The sequence below is a fragment of the Acanthochromis polyacanthus genome, chromosome 12 (genome assembly GCF_021347895.1).
Source record: "Acanthochromis polyacanthus isolate Apoly-LR-REF ecotype Palm Island chromosome 12, KAUST_Apoly_ChrSc, whole genome shotgun sequence".
NCBI classification, from domain to species: Eukaryota; Metazoa; Chordata; class Actinopteri; family Pomacentridae; genus Acanthochromis; species Acanthochromis polyacanthus.
In genome coordinates, this window is record NC_067124.1 from 36386696 (window position 1) to 36411906 (window position 25211).

General features: G+C 41.3%; 1 protein-coding gene across 1 annotated transcript; it reads left to right on the forward strand.

Moving 5' to 3' along the window:
- The first annotated feature begins 392 nt into the window (after positions 1–392).
- Positions 393–23232, forward strand: l3mbtl1b (L3MBTL histone methyl-lysine binding protein 1b). Its single transcript, XM_051957412.1, is given in 24 exon segments — positions 393–1100; positions 5918–6052; positions 7358–7513; positions 7515–7554; positions 7687–7810; positions 7812–7856; positions 7948–8086; positions 8846–8897; positions 11607–11701; positions 11781–11885; positions 11964–12099; positions 12229–12320; positions 13402–13553; positions 15195–15298; positions 15609–15694; positions 15796–15906; positions 15982–16096; positions 17110–17209; positions 18024–18218; positions 18315–18416; positions 18499–18563; positions 20196–20368; positions 20514–20576; positions 21879–23232. Coding segments are annotated over 23 exon segments (2490 nt in total). The 5' UTR covers positions 393–1100; positions 5918–5941; the 3' UTR covers positions 22008–23232.
- The last annotated feature ends 1979 nt before the right edge of the window (positions 23233–25211 follow it).

The window sequence follows — 25211 nt, forward strand, 5'->3', positions numbered from 1 at the left end:
GATAATGTGGTCGAGCATGACTACCTGCACCCACAAACACTTCTAATCAACCTAAAGGCTCACACACAAAGAAAGAAATCATCTCAAGTTAAATTAAATGGGTTGGTACATTATGTCCAGGAGCCCAGAAGTGCCATGAACGCGTCACGGCAGAATGGATGTTGAAAACTGTTGGAATTTCAGCCAAAATATGACCCTACAGATGATGTTTTAGCGCATCAGCTGCGGTTAGAGTTCTTATAAAACACATATACGTCGACGTGAAACCATAATGAGAACAGGAGGGATTGATGACTGCAGGTTAGCTGTAGGTATTTGGGTTAAACACGACTATTTGCATTAAGTATATACTTCAAATCAATGTAAAGGCCCGCAGATAAGAAATGCATGATGTCATATTGAATTAAATGGATAATCACCATGCGTCCAGGAGCCTGGAGGTGCCATGAACGCGTGATGGCGCACTGTATAATGAGCAATGTTGAATTGGAGCCAATACAAAGCCATTTTGTGTTATTTTAGCGTGTTACATGTGGTTCCAGTTAGAGTAGGGTAAAGTCAACATGAGCTACAGACGTGTTTTACGCGAAAACTAGTCCAGGCTCCTTTGTTTCAACGCAATCGGGTCGGGTTGGTCCAAAATGTCACTTAGGGTAATTTTACAGGCCTGAGTATTTAATCCTGCAGGTAGCAGCGGTGTGTACCAACAGATTATCGACTTGTGCTCCGATTGCATCCACACCAACTGTCCGTTGAACGTTCAGTGGGGAGAACTGTGAGGTAAACAGGCAGTTTGGCCACCGGGGAGTCCACCGCTCCTCAGCGGTAGTGCAGACACTGCGGTCCCTGCGCTCCGTTCACAAACACTTCTTCGGAGACACTTTGGGCAAAGACGGAGATCCGAGCTCCAGCCCGGCGGGTGGTGTCTGCTACCCCCGCTCTGAACTGAGTTCGGGCCGCGCTGTGACCGTGCACAGGCCCGGTACTGGCCGCCGGCAGTCAACTGAACTTTTCCGAGACCCAAAGTTGTCAGGCAGCGCATCTTGCACGCATGCGCACCGGTGTATCCAGCTCTAAATAAGAGTTAAAACAGAAACGAGGTGAGTTCCACAATTTTCTAAACAATACGACCGTTAACGCTAATTTATTGCCTTTAACGGGGGTAAAATTGGAAAAACCGACCCTCGTTTTGCCAATTAGTTTACGTTATTTCCACTCTGATTTAAAACGGCGAGAATAAATCAAGTTTCTATGGAAGAAATTAATCAAAGCAACAATGTTGAAGCTCGTAACTGTGGCGCGATGTTGTTGTGACTGTGTGCGCTGTTCCGACGCCCATCTGCGCTGTGCAAATGCGTTTTTCCTCTTGTTATAAACGGGAAACTTATTTATTACAGATTGTCCTTAGCTGGCTGCATCCAGTCACAATGCTAGCCGCCTAGCAGCCCTCCGTTCATGTGAACGTAGCGGAGCTAGCTTGCCTGCTAGCTTCGTGCCAGCGCTAGCTAGCAGCAACCCGGGGCTGACATTCCGTGACAAGGGGAAAGTGAAGAAAAATACCGAGAGCGGACGAAACACAAAATCACGAAATTACACCGCAAGCGTTTGCCTCTGTTCGACGCGTGGCAGCTTTGCGGGATTGTTTGAATCGCTAACTTGAGTAATTAACATAGTTTAAACGTGTTGGGTGGCCTCTTCCTATGCTCCGCCATTTGTATAATGCTAATCATGGGCGCTCTTACACTTTATTTATGGCTGGAATAAAAACTGAGGCGTCCAGAGCAAAGTCAAACTTCACCCACATCCATTAGCTCCGGCTGTTGTGTACTTTTCACAAGGTTACGGCCGCCGTGCGAGCAGAAAATACCTCCTTAATTCAGTGTTGAACATGCGTCAGGACTAAAACGTTATATCGTAATATTAGACGGATTAAAACGCCGTTAAGTTTGGCCGGCGGCCGCAGAAAACAGTGTTCTCCCCAAGATAGGTGCACAAATTACCCCCCGGTCGCTCATCAGCGGGCAAAACGGAGGCTTTTAGGAGATACAGTTAAAACAAGGAAAAGATGAAGTTGTGTGGTTAACTTAAAGTTGACACATCTTTCCTGGTGTTTGTCAATGATCCGCATGGAGGTTCACCCCGATGAGGCCGCTTGTGCACGTTTTTCCCCGCTAGTTGACCAGCAAAACAATATTATTATTGACTGTTTGTCTGAAATCGAAGTGCATGGTGTATCCTGCAAGCCTGCACACAGCCTCCATCTAGCGGTGATGCTGCGAAACGCTGTTACAAGTGCACAGCCAGAAACTGCATTTGTAACGTGAAGCTGTGGAGATAAAAAAAAAAAAAATACTGGAGCTGCACGACACTGATAATGCATGATACTGCGATATTTTAGGTTTTGCAATGTGAAAACATGCAGGATTGTGCACCAGACTGCTTGAAAATCTCTTATTTGTGAAGAATTAATCATTACAGAGTGACTGAGAGTGAATTTATAGGGGCGTGCATCTGCATTTACAAAAAAAAATATCTAGTTTAAACCTTTTTCAGATGGTGTAGCACATCACTGCACTGGATGACATTCGGATCTGGCTTTAGACTCCGATTTAAATCAACAAACTAATAATTTCTGTTGTCTTGTCGGTGCATTGACTGAATCTGTGTGGTATATTGTTGAAAATAACACTGGAAATACACGATACTGCGAAATTTTAGGTTTTGCACTGTGAATACATGCAGGATTGTTCACCCAGACTGCTTTAAAAATCTCTATTAGTGAAGAATTAATCATTCTAGAGGGACTGAGGTGAATTTATAGGGGTGTGCTTTTACCATTTAAAACAAAAAAAAATCTTGAAAAATGTAGTTTTAAACCTTTTTCAGATGGTGTAGCACTTGTAAAGGCATCCAAGATATTTTTTTTGCATTTAGATCTGGCTTGACCTCTGATTTAAATCAGCAAACAAATCATTTCTGTTGTGTTGTTGATTTGTAGACTGAATCTGTGTGGTATAATGTTGAACAAAGACACTGAAATGCCGGATACTGCGATATTTTGTAATATGAAAACATGGAGGATTGTTCGCCAGGTGGCTTTAAAATCTCTGTTAGTGAAGAATTAAACATTCTGGAGGGGCTGAGGTGAATTTATAGGAGTGTGTATTTGCATTTAAAACAAAAATACCTAGTTTTATACCTTCATCAGCACTTGTAAAGGCATCCGAGATGTTTTTTGCATTCAGATCTGGCTTTAAACTCCGATTTCAATCAACAAACAAATTCTGTTGTGTCGTGCCATGAAGCCAGATGCATAGGCTAATCCCTGCAATATTTTGTTATTTTGCAATGTGAAAACAGGCAGGATTGCTCACCAGACTGCTTAAAAATCTCTATTAGTGAAGAATTAATCATTCTGGAGGGACTGAGGTGAATTTATAGGGGCGTGCATTTGCATTTAAAACAAAAAAAATCTAGTTTTAGACCTCTATCGGATGGAGTAGCACTTGTAGACATCCAAGATAGTTTTTTTACTTTGGATGGCATTCAGATTTGCTTTGCTCAGATCAAACAGTTTGTCCACAGGTGGAGACTCAACCTGTGTGTTATATTTTTGAACATTGCATGTGCATGTTAGGGCTGCACAGTGTTGTAAACAACAGAAATTGCGATAGTTTGCTTTTCTGTGATGTGAAACAGTGCAGGAATGTTCACTGATGACTTGAACCTCTCTATTTGTAAAGATTAAATCATTGTAGAGTGTCTGAGGTTGAATCTGTAGGGGAGTGCATCTGCATCAAAGATTAAAAATGAACACAGTTGGAAACCTGTTCTCAGGGCGGTGTATACTCTGCCCAAAAGTGTCCAAGAATAGCTTTTTTGGGTAGCTGTAGACGTAGACAGAAACCTCTTATATTCTACCCTGTGTTGAGCAATTGTACAGTTGCAACGACGCTGATAGTAACATGATGGGGCTGCGATATTTTGTTCTTTGCAATATGAGAAGATGCAGGAATTCACGCCTGGAATAACTTCACAATATCTCTATTCATAAATAATAAATCATTCTAGAGTGACTGAGGTGATTTGTTAAGTTAGTACATTTGCACGCAAAACAAGGAAATACTTCACAAAACAGTTTGGGATGAATCCAGAATGGCTTTTTGCTTTGGATGACATTCAAATCTGTCCTTGCACTCTTCATTCAAGAGCTTTTTGGTGCTAATTTATCACCAAACCTAATCATTTCTGTGGCATTCATGTCAGAAAGCAGAGTTTTTTGAACCTGTGTGTTATTATTTCTGAACAGGGCTCTCTGTCGGCACATGCCAGGGCTGCCACATAGTGGAAATGCCCAACAATGTGCCAATATTTGGATGGAAGAAAAAATGCCCAGGATTTCCCACCAGATGACTCGAATATCTCCATTTGGAAATAATAAATCGCTCCAGAGAGGACTGAAATCTAACCAAAAACTTTAAACAATGTGGTCAGAGTGGGTATTTGCCAAAGTCATCAATAATAGCTTTTTGCTTTGGGATGACATTCAAATCTGTCCTGCACTTTTCATTCAGAGCTTTTTTTGGTGCTAATTTAATCAACAGACTAATTATTTCTGTGTCCTCGTATGATTTATTCTGAATCTGTGCATTCATGTGTCGGTATAAAAAAGGATGCACAACACTGGAATTAACTGAATTTGCAACATTTTGATGAAAAATGAGGGAACTTCCACGAGATGACTTGAACATCTCTATTTGGAAAGAAGTTATCACTCCCGAGGGATTAAAAATTAAACCATATTTTTTAAAAAGCCACAAAAACAGTTTTTATCAGATGGTTTCTCACTTGCAAAAGGCATCCAGAAAAGCTTTTTGCTTTGGACGACATTCAAACCTGTCCTTGCTCTCTTCATTCAGACCTTTTTTTTTTTTTTTTTTTTTTTGCAAAACGTTGGAAATAACTGAAATTGTGATATTTTGATGAAGCAACGCAGGAATTTCCACTGGATGACTCGAATATCTTCGTTTGGAAAGAATTCATCCCAACAGAGGGATTGAAGATCGACGTGAAAAGAAAAAAACGTAGTAAAAAACAGGTTTTGTCAGATGGTTTCACACTTGCAAAGGCATTCAGAATAGCTCGTTGCTTTGGATGACATTCAAATCTGTCCTTGCTCTCTTCATTCAGAGCTTTTTTGGTGCTGATTTACGCCAACAAATAAAGTAGTCGTGCTACAAAGCCAGGCAAAAAGACTGAATCTGGAGGGATATTTTGATGAAACAATGCAGGAATTTTCACAAGATAAGTTGAATAATTCTATGTGGAAATAATTATTCATTCAGAGGAGTGCATGTGCATAGAAAATGAAAACTATTTACAAATACTGCTTGGCATCTTTCTCATACGATGCACCGCTAGGCGAAGGCATCCAAAATAGCTTCTTTTTTTTTATTTCTTTGGGTGACATTCAGATCTGGCTTTGCTCTGCTGATTTAAATGGTCAAACTAATTAGATGTGTTGCAGTGTGTCAAAATTTGCAACACCCTGCAGACAGAGAACCTGATTTTGTCAACCTCAGTCTTAATTTTTTAGTGTTTTTCTGGTTTATTTTGCTCTGCACATGTGGATCCCGCATTCCTACTCGTGTGAATAAAGTTAAAAGAAAAACCCAGTGCATCCGTCTGTTGTTTTAGACGGACTTCTCTTTTAAACTAGTCCTAGAAAATAAGAATTCTGAGGTTTCTTTTTGTATAAAGCGGCATAAACGGTCGTAGCATCACGATATATTGTGCAGATGCTCTGTCTATACAGTCGGAACACAGCAGCGTAACAACGGCTAGAAGCGTAGCCTGAACCTCGTTATTCTACGTTCTCGTGTCGGTATTCGTCACCGTATCTTTGATGTCTCCGCAGGTTGGTCATTTTAGCCCAGCGGGAATGACTGACACCCCACCCAGTGATGGCCCCTCGCAGGGAGCGGAGTTTGACATGATCGGTGCTCTGGACTGGAAGGATGGTATCGCCACGCTGCCCGGCAGTGACATCCGGGTACCGAGGGGATTATTCTGTGATCCCGTCCCCATAATGTGTCTTAATTGTGCATCGTGTCTGTGTAAAGTCAGCGGAGACTTTAGACACAGTTAAAACAGATTACAGCTCAGGGAGAGGTTCTAATTCAACCCTCTAAACTCCTAGATGTTTTGGGCTCCTGTTACATTTTTACTCACTGTCTGCTGATTTCTGTAAACTCTGTACCTCTATGGAAAAAGCACAACCGTGGATTGAAGGAGAAAACTCAAAATGCCTTCCATGCAGTACGACACAACTGAATTTAATTGATTATTTCTCGAGCAAAAATCGATTTAAATCTAAAATCAACTGTACAGCATTTTTCCAAGTGCCCACAAATGTTGAGAAATGGTGACTCTATAAGCTATAAATATTTGATTATTTATATTTGTACACCCTCCACAAAGATGTTTCACCATGTTGAATGTATCTTCCAGCAACTTTCTCCTCTGTTTACTGTTTTGGAGCCATGCTGCATTTATTTTATTGATCATTTGTGGGGTTTTTTGCTCTCAGTCTGTAGGTTTTGTTTCTCACATCTGCTCTGTGTAAACACAGCCTGCAGTTCACCTAACAATTTCTATTAAGCATGGCTTCTCAGTTGTATGGAGGAATGCAGAATTGTTTTTTTTTTTTACAGGGTCTGGTGCAAAAGATTTATTTTGGCAAATTTTTGATTTGAAACATGCTTTTGGTGAAATATCAGAATTTTAAGCTTGTTTCTGGATATTTTCCCAGTGGAAAACTCTTAATTTTTGTCACATGACTGTTGGTTGCAGCTGAGTCACCAATAGTTTGTCAGTTAAGTAGAGGAAAGCCAAGTTTTTTGTTCTTAACTTAATCTTGTGCTAATGTTGTATTTTTGACTAGTTAATAAATGAAACGATGCAGATTCTGGTGACAAATTATCACACTTTTAAGCTCAGATTCACTCTGTTTTTCCAACTGAGCTACATGTGATTAGTTCAAGGAACAATTCTGTTTTTTTTTTTAACCTAAAATAGGATTTTAAAAATATTACTTGCTCTTCAAACCTGCTGGAAGGTTTTGGGGTTCAGAGGGTTGTCAGTTTTTAGTGTTTCTGGCTCTGATAAATGGTGTGGTTTGCTATTATTTTGAAGATATTCAAACCAAAGGCAGCTCAGAATGTCAAAGAGGATGAATTTCAGTCCGGCTGTCTTCTACTTACTGGAACGGATCAGGAGGCCAGATGAGTCGGCGGTCCACCACTCGTTCCCAGCGCTTCCTCTGACGAACCCTGACGAGCGTTTCTGTTCGTTTTAGTTCCGCATGACGGAGTTCGGGACCCTTGAGATCGTCACAAGACCTGGAGTTAAAGGTCAGCAGGCCGAGCCAAACTCTGAGACATTGGACCCAGCGCCGTCTCACACTCCCACCCCTCCACCTGAGAGCCAATCACAGAGCGGCACAGCCACGGCCTCCGGCCAATCAGAGTAAGCCGGGATCATCTCAAGCTAAAGGTACGACAGCACGTGTTGTTATTAATGTAGAATTGGGAGTGTTTACCTACTTTTATACTCCGAGAACAGCCTCAGTATTAGCGCCTCTTCTTCTATGTTTTCTAGCTCCTGGTCCTGTGCTTTTGTCTTTAGAAGAGGTCCCAGTATGGAGGGCCCCAGCGTGGAGGTCGGCCCAGTGTTGAAGTCGGGTCCATGCAGAGACGGTTCCAAACGGGGAGCTGTCGAGATGCCGGGCCTGTGGTGTCGCGTTCCCAGAGATGCCCTGATGCAGGCAAATTCTGCAGCTCCATCTGTGCCCAGCCTCCAGCGGCAGGTAAAGAATCACACGCCTGGTCTTCTCCGTTTGCCTCGCTGGTGCCAATCGGATCGTTCTGATGTGTCGTTTTCATCTTTTTCTTTTCAAAGATCCTCTCCGGGGAAGCTCGGGAAGTCAGGCGGTGAGCGTGAGCGGCTCGGCAAACGTGTCCGCAAAAAGAGGAAGATCTACATGGACTCTGGTGACGAAGAGGAAGACAACCAGGAAGAACCAGAGGTGAAGATAATTCCTCTTAACATCAGCGTTTCTCACTTCCAGAGCGGCAAGTGGCATTTAATCGTAATTTTTTTTATTTAAAAAAGACTAAATTCTGTCATTCAAACTTCTTAAATGTGAATACTTTCTGTTTTCTCTCCTCTATGACAGTAAACTGAATATCTTTGGATTGTTGTGAACAAAACAAGACATTTTATCATCTTTGAGTTTAGGAAACTACATAAATATATGTTATATAATATGTTTAGCATAGAATTACAATTAATTGATCATAGTTCGAACAAAAAATGTGAAATATATTGGAAAACTAAGACATTTATCTTGTTTCATTGGAAGCTGCAATGATTAATCACTTCATTCTCAGCAGTTAAATTAATTTGAAACTATTTTCATCAACAATGAATCCATTTCAGTACATTTTTTAAGAAAAAACACCCAGTTATGAGATTCGAGCTTCTTAAAAGTGATTTTTTTTTAAACTTCTCAATGGCAGTAAAGTTTGGGTTGCAGAGGAAACTATTTGTCATGTTGAGCTTTAGGGAACACTGATCAACATTTTCCACCATTTTTAGACATTTTATAAGCAAAACAACTGGTGAAATTATTGAGAAATAACTAATCCAGGATGTAAATAACTGGTAAGGACTTTCTTCCTGTATTTGTTAGCTCTGTAAACACAGTATTTTCTCCTGTAAAAAGGGAGAAGATTTGTTTATAGTTCTGATTATTCTTTTCATCTTTCTTTTGTTGTTTTTGCAGGAAAAGGCCAAGGCTACCAAAGGCAGGAGAGGAGCCAAAATCGCCAAACTGGGTATGTTCTGCTGTAAACTGAAGGAGGAATAAATGTTTAGCTGGTCTGTAAATATTATCACAATCCTTGTTGTAGTGTAGTGTGACTTGAAGTCGAGGCGCTTAAAAGAGCTTGAACGCGTCTTAAAGTCTTTACGCTTTAGTCTCTTAACAGCTCAGTTTGACTCCCAAAAAGTGGAGCTGCAGACATCTATGCAGTCATCCTGAGCAGTCACAATCACGGTTGGAGGTCTCTGTAGTTCAGTTCAGTCAGAATAACAGCTGCGGATGCCTCAAACATCATTAGTCTGAGTTGTTGTGATGATGCTGCTCGTGCCAGACTTTCTGTCGGATGTTGGTCCAGCAAAGTATTTGAACGGTGTGGTGGATGGGGTGGTTCGAAAATGCTGCGAAACGGAAAGAGCTCATCAGCGAGGAGTTTGAGGAGAACGAGAGATTAGTTCAGCAGAAATTTGTTAGAATTTTGGCCTCAAGCTGCAGTGATATGATGGTAAAACGTGTCATATGGAGTGTCACAGTACGTCTGAGAAACAAGCTGCCTCTGAGTCTGTAACTTCAGATCTCTGCTTTTTACCCATAGACTGTATATAAAGATGGACGTAGCATCTGGCTCCAAAAATGAAGCCCACCCGGAAGTGTCAAAAACTTGCAATATCACGCCGTCCGCTAGGGTTGGCTCCAAAAAGCTTTTGCTCCATAGACCCCAATTCATTTTTGGAAAAAATAAAATTTGATAAACTGATTCAGCGCTCGATTTAGACGGTCGCCATTTGCGACTAAAAACCGATTTTGGCGACCAAAAATGACAAAAAACACGCTGGTAAGGGGCCCAAATATTTTGATTTGGGCTACTGACCTCCAAATCCAAGTTTCAGGGATGGCAATTTTCCACGGATCCGCGGATTTCCGCCGATTTAATTTCAAATTTGAACACTTTGTCTCGCGGGAGTCCGCAAGACTCCGTCGGATCCAGAACCAGCTCAGAATGTGGTGGCGGCATCCGGAGGACAGCACCAACTGAGCCTGAGCACCGCGAACGGAAAGCACCAAGCCACCGGAGCTGTCATTTTTAACTTGGCGGGTCCGCCGGCTGCTCTCCCCGGTCACAGACTGCTCAGACTCCCCGGCTGGCTAGCTATCCCCCGCTAGCTGCTCGGCTAACACCTGCCGCTCCTCGCTGCTCATCTGCCCGGGACAAACCGCACCTGTTCCGGCTGTCAACGTCCCAGTCGCCCGCTAGGAGCTCCGCACAATGCGCTGCTCATTCGTGGGTGACTTTTCACGGCCGTGGGGGGTTTTAAGGCACACTTTGCCCAGCGACCAGTGATAGCTCAGCGGCTCCAGCTAACAAGTTGACGTGGAGGAGGAACTGGATCCCCCCCAAAAAAAAAAAAAAAAATTAGGATTAATTTTTTTTGGCCACTAAAAGTTGATTTTGGCTCCTAAAAATGTCTAAATTGACGTATGTTGGTGGCCCAAAAAATGTCATTTGGGCGACCGGACCTCTCGGCCTTAAATCGAGCGCTGCTGATTTTCTACAGCTCAGGATTTTTTTCCCGTTAGTTTTCATGGTCAAAATGAGAGATCAGGTGGCCGATCTTAAAATAAATCAATACTGAATTTTAAATAAATCGTTAAAGTTGGCGGAGCCAGGGGGCGTGGCTATACTTGATAGACAGTCTTGTCTGGAATGATTGACAGATCCTTTTATTCCGAAAGCGGCAACAGAAGCCTCTGCGGTAAAATGTGGGCGGGATAAGAGAGCCTTCAGCCAATCCTGCCCCTAGTTGCTCTCCGGTCCAGCCTGTTTGATGACGCTTTTTACGTCACTGGCTCCAAAAAATCCAAAATGGCGACCAGGAAGTAGCAAAATCCGGGCTTCATTTTCTCAGCGTTGAAACCAACGGGTGATGTCACGCTTAGTACACGCCTGCTTTTACCAAGTCAAAACTGAATTTACATTTTGATATGGCAGAGTTTCAGTCTGATTCAAGAGCTTTTCTTTGTGCAGTAAGATGACTCTGCAATAACAGTAAGACATTATAAAAAGCACACTTCTGTAAAAACATAATAGATTAGGAAAAACAGCATAAACACTAACGAGGCAGAGACTGAGACTTTCCGATACCTACAACATCACTATGACTTCCTCAAATATAATTTAGGAGATCTAAAAAGGACAGTGTAGATCTGTTGAATTGAGGGGAATTAACGACGTATTGAAATTATGACCAGTCAGAAATAAACTGGAGATGTCTAATACTGGGCTGCACAGTGGCTTGGCGGTTAGCATCCTCGCCTCACAGATAGAAGATCTCCGGTTCACCTCCTGGCTTGGATCTGGATTCTGCGTTGAATTTGCATGTTCTCCGTGGGTTTTCTCCGTCTTCCTCCCACAGTCCAAAAACATGCTGAGGTTAACTGGTGATTCTAAATTGTCCGTATTTGTTTCCTTATTTAGTTGTTAGTTTAAATTAACGCTATTCTAAAATGTCAGTGGTGTTGATCGGTGTGTGTTTGTGAGATTTTTTTAAAATTAATTCATGACTTTTAAGTGTGAAAGCAGGAATAAATGAGAGTTTATTAGTATTATAGTCCTGCTTTCAAGCATCTATGCCACATAAAGTCATGTATTAGAGCATGGGTATCATAATGTAAGAAAATTGTTCTGAAATGTTAACTTCAGTGTAAATATTTGTTTCACCCTCAGTGGCCGCCCAGCCCAATAAGAAGCGAGCCTGGAGCTGGCCTGCCTACTTAGAGGAGGAGAGGGCCATCGCTGCTCCAGTCAAACTGTTCAAAGAGGTACAAACTCCCATTTTACATGTTTCTTTACATCGTTGCCCAACAGTTTTCTTCACTGTGGTGTTTGTTTGTCTTGCAGCATCAGTCGTTTCCTCAGAGCAGGAACAGCTTCAAGGTGGGAATGAAGCTGGAGGGTCTCGACCCGTCTCACCCGTCTCTGTTCTGTGTGCTCACCGTCGCAGAGGTATGCCGCTTCTTTTAGCTTTGATTTATCCTGCTTTTTAATTGAGAGTTTTACTCACGTCGTTGCTTTGCCTCGCAGATCCAGGGTTACAGAGTGAGGCTGCACTTCGATGGTTACCCAGAATGCTACGACTTCTGGGCCAACGCCGACTCCTGGGACCTGAAACCGGCCGGATGGTGCGAGAAGAACGGACACAAGTTATTGCTGCCTAAAGGTAGTCACACAAAACACACTGTGCATTAATGAATACCACACATACTGGACTTTACAGAACATAAATGCAAAATTGGACTTTTTAGTAAAGATCTGCACAGCTGTCCTGACTGTATTTGTCCTGTTTCAGGCTGTAAGGACGGCGAGTTTAACTGGAGCATGTATGTGAAGAACTGCAGAGGTCAGCTGGCTCCAAAACACCTGTTCAAAAGCCTCAATACGGTGAGTATTTAACCCTTTAAGCTTCAGTCAATTCCAGCCGTTTTCAGTACAAAAAATCGCCAATATTCTATTTTTAAATTAAAAAATTACGAAAAATACAGGGAATATTGGACGGGCATCGCGAGGTGCATTTCCTTGAAAATGACCGATTCGGGGATTTTATACCGACTTCAGGACATGTTTTGGACAAAATAGTTTCCTGGCTTGTGTCATCTGGATGTAAAAGGTCGGATTATGGCCGTTTTTTGTGGAATCTTTTTTTTTGTTGTAATAATAAACCCGGAAATGTGAGTGGCGCTGTGTGCGTTGAAGCCGTGTATAGAGAACGGATGGATGAATATTCGTTTTTGTCGGACAAATGTGTTTTTCTCACCCGCTGTGGTAATCACATCTGAAAGTGGTTTATACCGGCGGATTCATGAGAATCTAAGCTTTCCATCGGCATATAGTGTTTGTATAATCGTGTTTGCAGCCGTCGGACATTCTTGAAATTCCTATGCAAATTAGTAGGTGTACCGCCGGCGGTACACTGAAGCTTAAAGGGTTAAGCTCACTATTTACTGCTCTGTATTCTCTGGAGCTGGAGAAAATGTAAAAATAAACTTTTTTCTGACAGATATTGTGATTTACAGTAATTCTTTAAAGCTTCAGTTCAGTATTTATTGTCTAACAGATTCAAAACAAGCGATACATCATCATGAGATTTCTACAAAATATCAACTGCTCTGCATTCAAATGCAAAGATGAGAACTCAGAGGTTATAAATTGCTTTAAACTTTGCGTTAACATTTTTAAATGCTGTAGATGATACAACAGTTAATGCAAAAGCTGTGATTGTGCTTAATGAAATAATTAAAAATAATAAAATGTTCCAGTCAAGTTAAAGTAGCAATGATAAAAACTAAATAAATTAACCTTTCTATTACGCACCATTTACAATTTGGTAACTGCACTGTTTTGAATCACGATTTTAATTAGAAAGTGATTAATTCTTCAGCCGCAGATGGTCGTTAATGTCGGTGATTTTATATGTGCCGCTTACAAATGCTCAATGTGCATTCATTTTTATTTTTTATTTTAGTCCGTGACTCCGTCTGGATTCAGAGCCGGGATGAAACTGGAGGCGGTCGACAGGAAGAACCCTTTGTTGATCTGTGTGGCAACAATTGCTGCCGTTGTCGACAACCGCCTGCTCATTCACTTTGACAACTGGGATGACACGTATGATTACTGGTAAGAGCTCGGTCTAAGACTGAAAGAAGGCATATTATCCAAAGATATTTATCTAAAGGTGGCTGGAGTTTTAATCCTATGAATCACAAAACTCGCCAGTAGCATGTTATCCTTAAAAAGTTGCCAAAATAACACCATTTATTACAGACGAAAACTGTAAAATTAGACAGACTTATCCAACTTAAACTTTCTGGTGGCCATTAAACTCATCATTTGTGTCATGAACATCAAATTTAAGCTCAATATTGTGATATTCCATCAAAATCACAAAGTTTGGCCAAAAATAAAACATTTGCGCTCTTTGGAGAAGATGCCTTGTGTGAACACTTTAAATCACTGTGCTTTGAAATGTGTAAATACTTGATATTGGCTTTTGGTTCACATTAAGTATTTCTGTAGATATTAAAATTGGAAGTTTGTTGTTTATAGTATTGTTGAGCATGTCTTTTAGAGTATATACTAAACTTTAATGTTAATCTTGTTACTAACCTGCCTTTTTGTCGTCCGTAAGCTGCTGAATACTTGAATTTCCCTCTGGATTAATAAAGTATCCATCCATCTGTCTATCCAGATTCAGCAGTCACGTGATAAAAATTTTTGCCATTTTTCAGCTATACTGCAGGTTATGTTTATGCAGAGCAGAGAGGAACCGGCTGGGATGAAAACAAAACATACTTAAGCTTGATTTGGTTTGAAAAGTGGTTGTCAAGTTGGTGTAGCGTCGTGTGAAAAATGCGGAGTTCTTCGAGGTATAAATGTAAATATTAAACTATCTATAGTGTGTGGAACCACAGTTATTTTTGCAGCATTGTTGGAACTTTGGGAACTGTTGTACAAACTGATTCCTAATCAATGTAAATTCTACTTACATGCTCTCTCATGTAGGTAGTAAAGTCCAGGGTGTCCCAAAAAGTTTGGCATCGTTTCATCACCGAATAATGTGTTCAAAATTAGCTCGCTCTCTTTGCTCAAAAAAGTGTAATCATTTTTACATCAATGCTTTCAGGAACAGACATGCTGTTTAATGCAACAGAAAAGGCGTTCTGTGTATTGAAGTACGCCCAAACTCAGTGAAATGTGAACGCACAACGTGAATTTGTTAGAAAATTTCGTAAACGAGCAACAACGGGAAAGCAGATTTGGACGTGGCAGCTATCAATTACGTGGACAAATTACCATCTCCCAGAATTTTTCATGTGAAATTTGTGGAATAAAACATTTTATGTCCAAAATAAATCCCATTAAGTATCATTTCTCCAGACCGTGCAGTCACTCCGATACGGACTGCTCAAATGATGTCAGTGTTTTTGGACACTCTGTCTTTATAGCACGCTTCCCCCAGTTGTTCCAAGAAATTCAACTTTAGCTTTTTTATGATTTGTGACTTTGTTATTCTACACCAAAGGCATTTCTGAGTAAGGAAGGTTTTGATGTCTCCATAGAGGTGCTAGACTTTCAGTTGAAATGAAAAGAAAAAGGCCACAGTGTAGAAAGATGTAACGGGAGCAGAAAAAGGCTCAGAAGCTGCTTTGGGCTAAGACAGCGTGGGAAAGGTGTCTTAAATACACAGCAGCAGAGTTTCCGGTTGTTAAATCCTGAGCTGATGTTGTTGCGCGTTTGTCTACCTGTTTTTGTGTTCAGGTGTGACGCCAGCAGCCCGTACATCCATCCTGTGGGTTACTGTGAAGAGGCCGAGCTAACCCTGACCACTCCAGCTGGTAAGACACAGACCAAGACACACGGGGGTCAGTATACATTACTTCAATCTCCTGTAGGGCCTGACTAACATAGGATCTAACTTTAGCAGAGATGAATGCTGTGAAATACGTAGAATTGCTAAAAAAGCTAATTAACTTATTGTACTATAGGTGTTGTTTTATGTCTCTAGAGAAAAAGACAGTAAATCTGTTTAAGCTAAGTCGTTACTTTTGAGTAAAATGCATGCCGTGCATGCCCAGATTTTCAGTAGATGAGACTAAAAAAGAGTCTGTGTTTATTTGTGAAGCGTCTGCAGCAACAGAAGCGTCTAATGAGTCCTCGTTTTCCTCTCCTCAGAATATAAAGAACCCAAGAGTTTCTCGTGGGAGAAATACCTGGAAGAGACGGGGACACAGGCTGCTCCTGCTCGAGCTTTCAAACCGGTAAAATGCAGCAAATATTTTTCACACTTTATGTGCTGCAGGAGTCTGATGAATACAGACAAGTGACGGTTTATTGTTACCCTCCGTGTGTGTTGTCGCAGCGACCTCCACATGGCTTCCAGATCGGGATGAAAGTGGAAGCGGTGGACAAGAGGAACCCGATGCTGATTCGTGTGGCCAGCATAATGGACACCGAGGACCACAGGCTGAAGGTGCAGCTTTTCTCCTCCTCTAGGTGCTTTTGATTTGATCTACGCTCAGTTTTAATGAGTTGTCTTCTCTTGTAGATCCACTTTGATGGCTGGAGTTCAGAGTATGACTACTGGGTGGAGACCGACTGCCCAGATTTACACCCTGTAGGCTGGTGTCAGAAAACCGGACACCCACTGCAATACCCCAATGGTGAGATGGAATTTTTGCATTTCTCCCACTGGTTGAGGCTTTAAGGTCAACTTATAGATGAGTTTAACCCTCTGAACACTACACTTGCTGATTGGTTTTTATTTTAAAAAATTCCAAAGTTACAGCATTTATCTGAGTCAAAAACTGTAAAACAGAAAAAAAATGACTTTTTTCAGCTCTCCAGTGGTCCTTGAATGCATCATACTTTCTATGTGCAGTTCTGTTGTGACATTTAAGCTTAAAGTAGTGATATTTCATCAAAAAGATCATTATATTCTACTTATTTCAATTCAAAAATGGCCAAAATAATCAGTTCTACTCCAGAAGAAGCCATGATGGGTTGAGGTTATTCGCTTGAACTGCAGGCTGTGTTTACATGCAGCAGTTGGACAGTGAGAGCTCAATTAAATGATCAATAAAATAAACGCAGCACGGCTCAAATATGGTAAAGAGAGGAGCAAGCTGTTGGAAGATGCATTCAGCAAAGTGAAACATCTTTCTAGAGTTGATTTGGAGTTTGTAGAGTTTGTTAAAATGTGTAGAGTCACAACTTTTCTTGTGACATTAATGAAGAAATTCTGTTTCAGTAGCTGCAGGGGGTTACAAATGTGCAACTTTCTATGCGTCGCAAACATCTAGAAAGACATAAACAAAGTAAAGAAAATCTCTCTGAAGAACTTTTTTAGCAAAACATCCAAGCTTATTGTCTTAATATGTCTTTATTATGGATAAATTGGAAACTGTATGTTGTGATCCCAGGTTTTTTTCAATTTCTGCAAATAGAGAATCAAATAATTTTCATGATTTGTTGCACTACTACAGTGTCATACTGCACAGAAGATACATTCTGAGTTCTCTCTACTTGTGTTGTTTCCATAGAGGTGCAGGTGTAGAACATGACAGGATCAAAACAAAAAACACACCCAGGAACTGTGTGGGGTTCAGAGGGTTAAAATGATCTTGCAGCTGTTGTCTTAATGTTCTTAACACTCCCTCGTGGGTGTCTTTTTCAGGCTCCAGTGATTTATTGACCGCCCCAGGACAAGGATGTCCTACCCCAGGATGCAACGGGGTCGGACACATCAGGGGACCTCGCTATGGGACCCACTACACGTGAGTAGCACGCGCCGGTTTTTACGCTTTTAGCCATCCTTTGTTCTTATATTACAAGATCCAAGAGGTTTTGTTTGTCACATGCTCATACAGTCTGTGCAGTGAGATGCAAAATGGCTGAGCTCAGGCCAAAAAGACACAATTCTTTAAAAACAATAGAAAATGTGTCAAAATGAATATCCGGATACCACCGTCACCAACGGGTATTCGGGTCCAGCCCTGTTGTTAATGTTAAGAAATTTCAGATTGTTCATCATGTTTTGTAAAGAGAGAGTTCCTCAAATGTGAACATTATCAGAATGTACTTTGTTGCACTAAAAAAAATAGAAAAATTTGGAGTTGTGGTTATTTATCGGTTATTATGCTGCGATTTTATTGGTCCGGTCCTCTGGAGATTTAATTGAACTAAAATGAGTTTAACATCGCTGCTTTTCAGGATCAACATTTTCTCCATTTTTGCCTAAATGTCCATTCTTGGTGTTTCCCATCTCCTCGGATGTAGCAGTGCATATTTTTGGATCATTCAGATTTAACGCTTTCCGCTTTTATTAAGGCTTATTAACTGTGCACACAACAAACAAAAGAGAGGAGTGTTGGTGTCGTTTGCACTTGTGTGGGCTGCCAGCAGTCTAAATGTGTTGCTTGTGTGAGTGTGGGAGTGTGAGTCAAGGGGATATTAGCTGCCTTTTTTTTTTTTTTGCAGTGTATTGTAACCTGTTTAATTGCAGAAGTTAAAAAAAAAGAAGCGAAATTCTGTTTCATTCACAGTTTCAAGTGGCTGTTTGTAAAGTTTTTTGTGTCTTTTTGTGCACAGTCAGGTGAGTTGTCCCTACTCGGAGATGAATCTGAACAAGGAGGGTTTGCTGCCGGACCGACTGAGCGGAGAGCGACCCCTGGCCCTCAGCGGCCCTCATCCTCGCGGTCGACGCCCCGACGCTAATGCCAACGCCACGACGCCGAGCTCCTCGACGCCGGAGCAGCCCGACGGAGCCGAGGACTCCCACAACAGGTCTGCTGCTGGAAGCACTTTAAAAGCTCTCATATCTGGGATTTCTGCATGCAGCTCTGTTCAGTGCACCTGAGTGACGAGTATCTGTGTTGCTAGGAAACCGGTGACAGTGGAAGCAGAGCGCTCGGGACGCAACAGTCAGCTGGAGCCACTGGGTGGAGCCAGCGAGCAAAGCCACAACGGAACGAGGCCTAAACGGTACCTGCAGGACGAGCTGAAGTTCAGCAGGGTGCAGGATGACGAACTTCTAACTTATGTTTGTTGTTTGTTTGTTTTTCAGGACGGCTCCAGTTCCTAAATATCTGAAAATGCACTACGTCAAAGAGGAGATCGGTGATGGGAAAGGTGAGGAAATGGTGGAAAAAACTGACATTAAACAGTGACAAAATGTAGGAATTTTCACCAGATTATCTAAATGACTCTGTTTTAAAAGAGTTAATCACTCTACAGTAACAGGTGTGATTTTGTAGCAGAGTGAACGTGGATAGAATTTTTCATGTGGTGTAGCACTGGAAAAAAAACAAAATATTGCTTCAGTGGCATTCGGACGTGGCTTTGCACTCTTCATCTAGAGAACTGTGCTGCTGATTTTAATGGTCCAACAAATTTAGATGATTAAGATTTCAATTAAGCTCCATTAAGCTTTGAAATTATCTGTTGTTAACTGTTTTTTATGGGCTTTATGCAATTTCTTTTTTAGAGTTCTTGTACTTTTTGGAAGGTTTTTGTAGACTTAATGTTTTGCCTACATTTTACCCAGAAAGTGTCTTTAAAATTTGGTTCTATTGCTGTCATGGACTGTGTTATGATGGCAACAAAGCTTCTATTTGGGTGGCTTTGGTCCCTGACGTAGCGGTCGTGTTCAAATTCAGCTCATGAACATTGACTGTATGTCATCCGCTCACTCTTCAACTCAGGTTTCCTGTCTCTCGCCACTGTCCTATGCAATAAAGGCAAAGAAGGCCAAAAAATAACTTTAAAAAAAGCATCTAATTCTATTGTTATTTGTTACAAACTGCAGATAGAGAACCTGTTTTCTGTCAACATCCTTTCTGTAGCCAAATATATCCATATAACTGAGCACAGCTTCACAATTATGGCCAAAATGATTGAAATCACAATTATTTACTACTAGTATTCGTTCTACTTTCACATTTAAATGTCCAGAATTCTGCTTTTAAGTCACTGTTGTGCTACGTCTCTGCCAACGTGCAAATCATCATCAAAATAAGCCTTTAAATAGCCTTCACCTGAATTTTACAGCATCTTTTAGAGGTGATAAAATTGGACCAAAACCATTTCATTCGCATTAATTGACACTATAATTTACAGATGTTCCGTAAACACCTCACACGCTGCCTACAGTAGAGGGGAGGTGGGCGGCTGTGCACGGAAAAGCTTTTAGTCTCCTTCAGTTACCGCAGTGCAGCAGCTCAGACTAAACATTAGTTAGAAAGAGTGAAATAAGGCGTCCTAATGTCACATTTACAGAATATAAACCCGTGAATGGTCACATCATCAAACTGCATTGTGAAGCGTGTAAACAAGTCTGTGGCTGGAATATCAAGGTTGTTGTGTCCGACTAACAATAAGTCTGTGGTTTGGAATTACTTCCAAGCCCACACATATTGGTTGATATCGGAATCGGAAATTGAGAGTTGGACAACATCGTCATGTCAGTTATTGTCAAAAAAGCCAATATCGGACATCAATAGGCTTTAGAGCTGGAATAAACAAGGTTTTATCAAACAGTCACAGAGAACGTGAACTGCATGAGTTTTCTTTTTCAGTCAAACAGCCAATAAAGTGCATCTCTGAGTTAATTTGCCCTACTTCCCATGTCACGTCCTGCAGTGCGGCTGCTGTTCACGCCGCCATGCTGAAGCGGTTTAATCGCGCAGTTTGGGTGTAGTGAAGCGTGTACGAAGCACCTGCTTTCCACTGACTGCCGCGCTCCCTCCTCTCGCCTCTCCACAGCCTCTCCAGATGCCATCTCTCTCCAGCAGGCCCTCCACGAGTCCGTGTTCTCCCCCGGCCTCTCCGCCTCTCCTCCCCATCGGGTGGCCCTCTGCTGGGACAAACACTGCCAGCTGCTGCCCGAGGTCCTGGGGCTGACTGCCAAGAGAGTGGCCGCTTGGAGTGCCGAGGAGGTCAGACATGCTCGTGAAAAGCAGACGTCGTCTTCATTCACCCACATGAAGGCGGCTGGCTGTTCAGGGAAAGCACATGAATATTCAGGGGGAGCTTCTCTGGTGCCTTTGATTGGTAACATGTACTGGTGTGTTTGTTTATCAGGTGGCCAGTTTCGTCAAAGGACTGCCCGGATGTAAAGAACACGCTGCTACATTTAAAACAGAGGTACGCAAATATCAGCCGCCGTCCTTATCGATTAAGAAACACTTGATCAATGTTTCAGAAAAAATGTTTGGGATGTGAGCCAAATGGTAAAAATAATTTACTGCTTTGTTTCTGAGTCAGCACCTCTGTCCTCCGTTTAAGTGACCAATTAATCACCTAATTGTTTTAAGCACTACTTAACCAACGTGATTATTGATTGTGAAAAAAAGTAAAACACGCCCGATCAATAAAACGAATGCAGCGTGGCTCAGAACAGATATACAGAGGAGAGAGTCGTCAGCAAACTGTTGGATGATCCATTGAGCAAGGTGAAATATTTTTCTGGAGATACTGTGCAGAGTAGAGTGAAATATACAGTTAATAGAAGGTGTAAAAATGGAAATTGTTAAATGTCTATGGCGTGTAGAGTCACCTTTTCTTTTTTAAGTGGTAACACATGGAAGAATGTTTGGGGATTTTTTTTCCCAACAAAATTCAACTTTTTTAGTGATTTATGCTATTTTAACCGTGCCTTAACGCACAGGAGATATTTTTGAGCTTCCTCTCTACTTCTAGTCATGGTTGGTTCCATAGAGGCTCAGGACTTTATATTGCAGTGAAAAATTGTGATATTTTAATCAAACTTACTTCATTCAAAAATCCACAAAAATAACTCGATTCTGTAAAATCCAAAAATAAAACGGTGGTCATCAACGCAACTGAGAAGTCATTGAAGACAAAAATGCAAAGTATTAAAAAAGACAGAGGAAAATGAAAGATAGTTGATCAATAAAATGAATGCAGCACGGCTCAAAAACGGTAAACAGAGCAGCAAGTCGTTGGAAGATACATTCAGCATGGTGAAACATCTTTCTAGAGAAGAGAGAAGAATACAGTTTGAAGATGTAAAAACATAAATCATTAAATGTGAGAATACATCATTTTTCCCTGTTTTACTAACACCTGTGGGCTGCTCAGAACATTTCTTTACATATTGATTCCATTGTTTGTTTCAGTTTTTTGAAGAAAAAAAAGAAAACATAAAAGGAATTTCAGTAAAATTTAATTATAGTTTGGGCTCATTTTTCACTGCGAGATTAAGTGCAGCATCTCTGTTGAAACAGTGCAGCCGTGACTAGAATAAAATGACACAAAAATGTGCTCTGTGCAGTTCTAATAATAAAATACATTTTAAAAAAGAAGTGATGTAAAGAAGAAACGGCCAGAAAGCGCTTGAAATCCAGAGAGTTTCAACCAAAAATGCATCTCAGTTTTTCAGGTTGTGTATTTGTCTTTATTAAAGCGCTGTCGTTCCTTCTTCAGCAAATAGACGGCGAGGCCTTCCTGCTGCTCACCCAAGCAGACATCGTCAAGATCCTGTCCATCAAGCTGGGACCCGCCCTGAAGATCTACAACTCCATCCTCATGTTGAAGAACGCCGACGAAGAGTGAGGCGGCGAGGAACCACTGCCTCCTGGCGGGCCGCTCTGCTCCGGCGGCTAAAGACGTTTAATAAAATCAGCAAGAACAAGTTTAATTTGTGCAGCTACACGAGAAAAACAAGCGGAAGCCATCATCTCTGAAACGTCCATCTCTCCTCCCTCTCTCTCTCCACGACAGACGACCCGAGGGGGAGTTTTTCATGAGGATTCCATATCGTGTTTGTTTACTGAATCATTAAAAAAAAAGAAAACTACAGGCACCTTCGAGGCTTCTTAACATTGTACAGTGTATGAATTGGATTTTGCATCACTATTCTGTTTCATCCGGACTGTCCTGAAACGGTGCTTGCGCTCAGAGCGGACGGAACAAGACGTGTTTGTGTTGCTGTTTACTTGGGAACAGACTCTTTTCTTTTTTTTAAAAAAAAAGAAGCTGCAGAATACAATCGTGAGAAGTTTTTAAATGTGAAACCCAGTGGAGCAGAAGCACTATGTAGTTCAGCTGTTCTCCTGCAGGGGGAGAAGGTGGGCTGCTCCACTTGCCCAAAGGGCAAAGAGTTGATTTGGAATTGGCTGAAGCTTAGCTTGAATGGGGGGTGGTTAAAACTCTGTGTGTGCAAATGTGACTTAAGTGTGTTTGAGGAATGAGGATTCAATTTCCTTCCATCCCAGCGAGTGTTGGAGGGCAGTTTTGTGACAAGGGCTAATCGTTAAATCAAGTGCAGTCTTTTAAGGTGGAACGAGACGACGAACCAGCTCTGCTTTCTCGTGGGGGCAGACGACCCACGGATATGAATGTTAAACAACCGCTTTTAAGTTGTTTTGTTGATCCTGATCATCTTGTTCTTGGTTCTAATAACCTTCTGTCACAGTGTAAATAGTATACAGCTACAAACGGACTGAGTTTACTCCTGCTTGGTTATGCAAAAGGCTTGACATCCGTCTACAGGGAAGGACGTTGTTGCAGTGAACTGAGGGGAAAAAAAAGAAAAGAAAAAAACGGCCTCAATTCATAGATTTTGGGAAAGAAGAAAAAAACGTTGTCAGTGTCTTTGTAAATCTGCGTGTACTTCAGCAAGTTGGAATGTGTACATCGACGACTGTTTATATGCAAACGGCTTTTATTTATGTATTGTAATTTAAGGGGTAATGGTACGCTGTTCTGGCTCCTCCGAGGTAGCTGTGGCTGTTTGGTGGAATGTGTGAATGGGTGGAAATAAATGAGATGCACACTGCCTGCTGTCCTCAGTCGACCTCATTCCACCACACGCACACTGATAATCCACTATTTCAGTCCTTATCTGTGCATTTAGACACATTCTTATCGGATTTGGCAAAATAATCAGTGCTCTTCTGCTTAAACTGGAGTTTTCAACCAGATTACCAACACAAGGAGTTTCTTTAGTGCATTTTAAATGCAAATTTTGCAGTTTTTATTCCACTACACTTACCTGGTTTCTTCCAGAGTTTTCACCTGTATTACAGGAGACTGTAAAAATGTAAATGGTCAGTTTTAGTTGGACTTTTTACAGAACTTGTGCAGCATTTTTCTTCCCGTGGCCACTGGCTTCTGTTCACTTCAGGTAATTTTGAACATTAGGCTGCAGATACGACACATTTTGAACGCCACAAAATGAAGCATACGTGCTCAGTAAAATAAATGCAGCATGGCTCAGAAACGGTGAACAGAGGAGCACATTGTTGGAAGATACATTCAGCATGGTGAAACATCTTTCTGGAGTTAATGTGCAGAGTTGTGCAAAAAAACACGGAGTTTGTCGAGGTTATAAAACTGTAGTCGGTTGGAGTATTTTTATAAGACTTGTGCAGTAGAATATTTTTCTTCCCATGCACTCACTAGTTTCTATTCATTTCAGGTAATTTTGAAAATCAAAACTATTGGATCAGTAAAAAAAAATGCAGCATGGCTCAAAAACAGTGAACAGAGGAGCAAGTTGTTGGAAGATACATTCAGCATGGAGAAACATCTTTCTAGAGTTGATGTGTAAAGTTTGTAGAGGTTGTAAAAATATTAATAGTTTTATTTGGAGTATTTTTACAAAACTTGTGCAGCATTTTTCTTCCCATGCAGCCACTGGCTTCTTTTATTTTTAGGTAATTTCGAACATTATGCTGCAGACACGAAACACGTTGAATTCAGGGCATGAAGCTTAGCTAATTCGCCACAGACTTCTCAAAAAGGCTGCAACATCTAATCACCTATAGGCACATAGCTTTGTAATCTTATTTTCTCCAATTAAGAGCTCTAAAAATTAACAAGCGTCTCTGGCCCAAAATTTCTGAAAGAAAAAAAAACTGTAAATGCTGCATTTGGGTCCCAGCTCCCCCTCAAACCCAGAACCGACTGGCTGCCTTTCGCCCACATGCAAAACTCACCCACAAACCAGTTGGCTGTGTGGGCCACATCAAGCCGGAGCTCACACAGCAAGCACCTTTACTGCACGAAGCCCCAAAGCTCAAGCTAAACACTGGCTGCTGGGAAATAAGATGCATCTGTTGGTTCGAAATCTGGATTACGTGACACACAAACTGAACCCAAAGTGGCCCAAATTGGCGTGTTCTGAAGACTAGCCATGAAAACAACTAACGCAGACGTGATGTGATTAAAAAGTTCCACCACAGCTACAGTTAAGCCCCAAACAATTCATTTATAGTGATTTTTTACATTAAAACCACGACATTTAATCAATTTCTACTGTCAGAAATACAAATCAGAGGCCAAATAAAGACTTTCACCACAAGAAAGCCACAATAAGTCAATACTAGTGACAGAATAAAGAGTCCGATGACAGGTGAGCTACAGACGGAGATCCTTTTAAAACGTGACTAGTAAAAGAAACTTGCCTTGCTATTCCAAACTTCACAGAGTGAGATGACAAAGCAAAGCGTCAGATTCTATTAGCGGAGCGACACGCAGCGCTGAGCTTTATAAACTGACTGCATGTGACAAGCCGAGGGATGCACAATTAAAACATCGCTGAATACGACAAATAATTATCCTGACATGGTCTATTATACATGTGACACACACACAAAACCTATATTCACTGCCAGTCTCATGTTCTTTTTATCATCTCATTCATTTTTATTCGACTAACTTAACTGTTTTTGTTTTTTTTTACATTTTTGAAGAAATTTCTCATTCAAGCTTCTATTTCTGGCAGCCTTGACTATTGTAATGCTCTGTTCTCTG